Genomic DNA, 6,203 nt, shown 5'->3' with positions numbered 1-6,203 from the left:
GTCAAAAACTAAGTGTGTGAAATTACTAAAACATGTATGCAACAACAAATCACAAAACATAAAAGTAAATCAAGATAAAAGGATTTTATAGTGGTTTAGGTTTCTTTAGTGTCTACATGTTGGTATATGCCCTAGAGCCAATTGGATTGGTCAAGGACATATAAAACTTCCATACTCATTTAAATCCATGTAATTGATGCATTAAAGCATCATTATTATATGATTTACATAAAGATATTGATTTGTCTCAAAAATGCATGTTTTAAGAAAAGTATTGTTTGTTCAAACACTCATGTGTTAACTAGTGGAGTGATCAATTAGTGGAGTGATCAATTCTTCAATCTTGAAAAGGTCTTCAACTGCATCTTGGTAAGTTACTACTAAAGGCATTTGGTAGAGGTCAGAGATATTCTTGAGTCCATTCCCTTGTCCTTTTCGGTTTATATTTTGAATATGTAATATGGGCATGCTAAATTATAGCCAAGGGTTTGACATATGATATAAATGCTTGTAATGTGATCTTTCATTTTGTGAATCGATGAGCACATGGAATATGCATTGGAACATCAATGTTGGACGTGTTAAACTTTGTTGATGAAATATTATGACAATGAATGACTATGATAAGAATATATATGTACATATATCATATCTCTTTTTATGGTGGGATATGACATGAGCATTGTAAGTCCAAGCAAGCTTCCTTACATTCATTCATTCATAACTTGGCCCATTAACCATAATCATCAAAAATAAAGCATACAATATTAAACACATGCTTACATCCATAGGCAACTTTTCATAGCTATGAAACTTCTTCGCATAAATCTTGAAAGTGCATTCATTTCATATTTTCATTAGAGTGTCATAATCTCATACACTATATCATATAACATTCATCAACAACCTCAAGTGTCCATATAGGCTCTCGAGCCACCTTTGCACATTTATCCATAATATTGATAAAGCAAACTGCCAAACATTGGCTACCTTATCGTAAACATGTTCATTATCCGTACACATAAACATAAATAAAGACCAACTCGTTAGTGAAACATGACCCAACATTTAAGCTGCAAGTGTCTACTAAATCAGCTACCAAAAAAGGAACAAATCATATCTCTATGACACTAGCTGCTAACAAGTGAAGGAAAATAATGTGTGAGCCACAAAGACTCTGTGAATAGATATGGAGAAAAGGACAAACCAAGGGGGAGAATTTTTCTTAATCATGCACTTGCAATCTCATGCAATTCTTAAACCTTTCAACATTTCCATATAATTCACGAAACATGGTATTCAAATACATTTTAAATAACATTACATGTGTTAGTAGTATAAGCTCAAAGCAATATATACCAAGAGGGGGTGAAATGGTATTTAAGAAAAATCCTTTAAAGACCAAGGGTAAATATCAAATCTTTTGCAACCAAAAATTTCTTCTTGTGTCAAAAACTAAGTGTGTGAAATTTCTAAAACAAGTATGCAACAATAAATCACAAAGCATAAAAGTAAATCAAGATATAAAGATTTTATAGTGGTTTAGGTTTCTTTTGTGTTTACATGTTGGTATATGCTCTTAAGCCAATTGGAATAGTTAAAGAATATATATATATATATATATATTGTATTTAATATATACTTAATCGCATAACTATATGTGATAGAGGTTTTCTTTTACGTTAATACAATAATAAAGAGTTATTGAATATTAATTAGATAAATCCCATGGAACACAAAGGCCTTGAAAGAGAATTATAAAGTTGTTACAATTATGAGATCTTTATGCACCAAAGCCAAGTTCCTAAAATAGTTCTTAGTCATTATGTTGTCAAGATAGGGTTAACAATGTTCAAAGACTGGTAAATATGAGGGATCCTTTCTTGTAAAAACCCTTAAAATCAAAATTTGAACTTGGGTGTACTCCTTAAATGCTTGAAACCCTTAAAAATGATGAAGAAGAAAGTAGAAAAGGAATAGAGAAAAGATAGGTTGAGACTGGAGAGAGAACCATTTTTACCTTTTTAGGAAAAGTTTGAGGGTTTTAAGGCTTAAAATATTAGAGAAAAGTCTATTTTACCTTTATTTTTTCCAAGCTGCATCGAGGGTCTTGATAATTTTGTTCTAAGTTCGAAGGTATTGAGACTTTCTCATCTAGTCTCGATACTTCATTCGTTTGCTGCATTTCTAAGCTTCAACTATCAATACTTTCTGAACAAGTATATATCGATATTTTTGGTCCTGAATGCAGTTTTCAAGACCAAAACCAAAGCATTTGACTCTCTCTAAGTCCCAATGTTCAGATAAACTCATTTAGCAACCAAGACACCCATTTCGATTTGTAAATATTCAAAACATCATTAGAAATCACAATTTTATATGCTCACTACGCTAAGTTACAAATTGAACCTTTTATGAAAGGTTGTAATTTTACATTATTCTTCTAACAAGCATCCATATGTTTGTTTTAAGTATTTCCACACTTCAAATTTATTAAACTTATTGCTTATTTCACAAGTAAAAAACATAACATGTGCTAATCTCTAACTTCTATCAATTTCCTATCTTGATAAAGTATTGACTAAGAATAATTTTACAAATGATACTTTGATGTAATAAGAATTTCATAATTATGATACTTTATAAGTTTTTTTACAAGATATATTTGTTCTATAAACTTTATCTTTACAAGCAAAAAACATAATTGTTTAAACTCATGTATAGAAAAGACCTTTATTTATTGATACTCAACTCATAAACTAATTACAATGTTCCTACACAAACATGTCGATTGGCTTCTAGAAACACATTATCTCCGTCAATTAGGCCATGTCTTGTATACTAGGGCTTTGACAAAAACCGATCCATCCCTATATCAGCTAGTAACATACACATAGACAAATATATATATATATATATATATATATATGGAGGAAATAAAAAACTCCATTCCTAATATACGCACAACAAACACTTGTGCTTAGTCCCGTAAAAATTAATGAATGGCGAGACAAGACTAACGATCACCCTTAACAAGTATATTCTATATATAATTATTAAAATTCATATTTTGTACTTTGTACAAAAGTAGATTGCCAAGCAGAAGACCCAAATCATCGTAGAAATTTAGTGGAATTACTAAAAGTACTCAAATTCTATGTAGCCCGCAGAAGTGGTAATGTTTTGATCACCTCCAAGATCAGGAAGATTCTTCTTATCTGCAGCTGGTGATGCCTCTTTGCTTTGGAAATGTGAAAAGTCTACAGGGTCAGGTATGTGGGGAGGCATGGCGCTTCTGACAAGAGCCCAGTTCACTCCCTCAAAAAATGGATGTTGTTTTATTTCCGTTGCACCTCTTTTGCATGCTATTCGTTTATGTGGTTCTTTTACCAGGAGGCCTCGTATAAGGTCACGGGCCACAAAACTCACGTGCGGGGTTTCTGGGAATCTCAATGGCTGCCCTACAACATTGAAGAGCGTGGCTCGATTTCCTTGACCCTTGAATGGAGTTGTGCCATGCAAGAGCTCATACAGGAAGATGCCGAACGTCCACCAGTCCACTGCACTGCCATGACCCTCTCCTCGGATGATTTCTGGGGCTAAATATTCATGCGTCCCAACGAAGGACATGGAGCGAACGTTGGTAGGTTCTGCCATTAACTCCGGCATGGCGCCCCCAACAAAGAGGCCAAAATCTGATTTAGATTTGCGATTCTTCTTACTAGGCAAAATGCGGGGGAAGAATGTTGAAGGCTGCATACAGCCATGCACAGCATACTCACTGTCCAAAATGCCTCCACTGCCACCACCATTGCTTGTTTGATGTGTAGATGAAGATTTGACCAGTGTTGGACTGACAGAGCAACGGAGTGATAAGTCGAAATCTGAGAGCATGATATGGCCTTCATCTCTTACCAGCACATTTTCTGGCTTTAGGTCCCTGTATACAATTCCCAGCATGTGCAGGTACTCTAGTGCCAGTAACACCTCTGATGCATAGAACCTGCCAAAACCATATGAATCATTCACATATAAGGCTAAGCACCATCTATGAAAGACAGTTTATAGAGACAGTGATATCAGAATACCAATTTATCATCAATGCGTAGTGAAAATTAAACCAACCACCCATGGCAGATTGGACAAGAAAAATATGGATGAAACAAAAAGGGTACTGACCGTGCAGCCTCCTCTGTAAAATGCTTATTTGGTTGCTTTTGCCGGAGAGAATGAAGATTGCCCCCACTACAGAACTCCATAACCAGACAATAGAACTTGTCTGTCTCAAAGTATGAATACAGAGTTGGCAAGAAAGGATGGTCAAGGAGACCAAGAATCTCTCGTTCCGTCTGTGCTCGCAATATCTTGTTTCTACTTGCCAGGGATGCCTTGTCCATGACTTTCATAGCAAAGTGGGCGTTGGTTCCTCTGAGTTCTACAAGATATACACTTCCAATATCTCCATATCCAAGGCGCTTGAGAAGGCGGAAATTGCTGAGACCAATTGGGCCTTTGGCGCTGACCGTATTGACGGCATCCCACCGTACGTCACCACCAGTGTGAGGGCGAAGGGGAGCGGTGGAGCTCTCCAAGCTATCATTGCGACTGTTGTTTCCACTCCCTTGGACATGGGCACTGGTATTTCTTGCATCATTGGTTTTCTTGTTTGCTGGCATTGCTTTCAAAGTATTCTGGATTTCAGCATTCGGTGGCATCCTGGGACTCGGAATTTGGGAAGGCTTATTGACAGGATCCATGATTTTGGGGTCATATTGCTGGTTGGAGGGCACATTTTCATTCACTTTAGGAATTGGACTTGTATATGCAGGTCCATTAGGTGAATTGGCACTGATTTTAGCCACTCGATCCGCCTTTTTTGGGTCAGGAGGGGGCGGATTACAGGTTAAGTTGTTGTTTTTCTTGGACTGCGAATCTGTTATTTTGTAGTCAGGCGGTGCTCCTCCGAAGGAAATGTCGCTCAACTGTATCAAAGATCAAATGATTTCATTTCATTTCGTTTCTTTCTTTCTTTGTTTTTTTTTTTTAAACAATTTATTTACAAAACCGAATGCACGATTCAGCTACACCAATTGAGAGCCCATGAAAATCATTGGAATGAAATCGAAAATAGAAATGGAATTACTTACCTCAGAGTTAGAGGAGTCGAGCATTCTGTTGGTCTTTGATGACATCAATGGGATAACACAATGATAAATAACCCTCGACAGGATTCCTAATCAACAGATAAAAGAAAACAAAAATCACATGAGAATCTGTTACTAGTTCAATCCAATGCTTGGAATTGTATTGCTATGATGGAGACAATGGAGTTGCAAAAAGGCAGCCATGAACTCCGCTGTATGCTCTCAATCGGGGATGATGCATTTCATTAAAATCCATGTTTACATTGTAAGACAAATCATGCATGCATGGTTTCGTCAAACACACTTGATCAGTTTATGGCAGGCACGTCGTCTCGTATGGCTTTAAGATGGAAACAGATATATGCGTATTCGCTAGAAACTTAATCGATCTTTATTTTATTCCTTCTATTCTGTTCATCGACATGATGACATGTAAGACAAGATCCTTCTTTATGACCAACAATTCGGAAAGGCTGAAAGAGAAAATAAATAGAATAAAACTGAAGAACCCAGATCAGAACAGGCTGCAGGACCAACCAGGAACTGTCTATGCTAGCTGTTAGGGTCCTTGCTTTCGCTCTTTCTATGATAAAAGAATGTTGTCATGAAGTAACGGAATTGGAGGCAAAAGGAAAATCTTGGTCTTAGAATTTACAGCTGGGAGGATCGGAGGGAGAACGAAATGAGGAAGGGAAGAATGGAATGAGAATGAGTTTGAGTTTGTTTGTAATAGCTATGGTTGAAATTTGGGAGAGATTTGAGGAAAGGAAGAGACGAAAAAGCAATAAACAAATAGAAAATTAGAACTTAGACAAGAATAAAGATTCATATACAAAATTATAGACGTGGAGGAAATTAGAAGAAACGGTCACAGGCTCATAAGCTAATTGAAGTATTTGGGGACGAATGGTTCCCCGTTTAATCCTCACTTTGTGGAATTAATAGTGGTTTAATGGTAACTCTATTCGTTTCCTCCCCTAAAATTTTTTCTTCCTTTTTTTTTTTTCATAAAAATAAAATAATACATTTCAAGGAGGGCATTAATGCTCTCAAACACTT

At 36.1% G+C, this 6,203-nt stretch overlaps 1 protein-coding gene across 1 annotated transcript; it reads right to left on the bottom strand.

Moving 5' to 3' along the window:
• Positions 1-2,994: 2,994 nt before the first annotated feature.
• LOC110428096 (serine/threonine-protein kinase RHS3) lies at positions 2,995-5,908 on the bottom strand. The gene is made up of 4 exons (XM_021443788.1): positions 5,682-5,908; positions 5,148-5,233; positions 4,180-4,982; positions 2,995-4,003 (listed from the first exon to the last, which is right to left on the bottom strand). The coding sequence occupies exons 2-4, from the start codon at positions 5,190-5,192 to the stop codon at positions 3,139-3,141; spliced, it is 1,713 nt and encodes a 570-aa protein (XP_021299463.1). The 5' UTR covers positions 5,193-5,233; positions 5,682-5,908; the 3' UTR covers positions 2,995-3,138.
• Positions 5,909-6,203: the final 295 nt, after the last annotated feature.

This window comes from Theobroma umbraticum, unplaced genomic scaffold (assembly GCF_002168275.2).
Source record: "Theobroma umbraticum cultivar Fairchild unplaced genomic scaffold, ASM216827v3 scaffold_25.0, whole genome shotgun sequence".
Lineage (NCBI taxonomy): Eukaryota > Viridiplantae > Streptophyta > Magnoliopsida > Malvales > Malvaceae > Theobroma > Theobroma umbraticum.
Note: the sequence above shows the minus strand (reverse complement) of the source record. Positions and strands in the feature narration are given on the sequence as shown.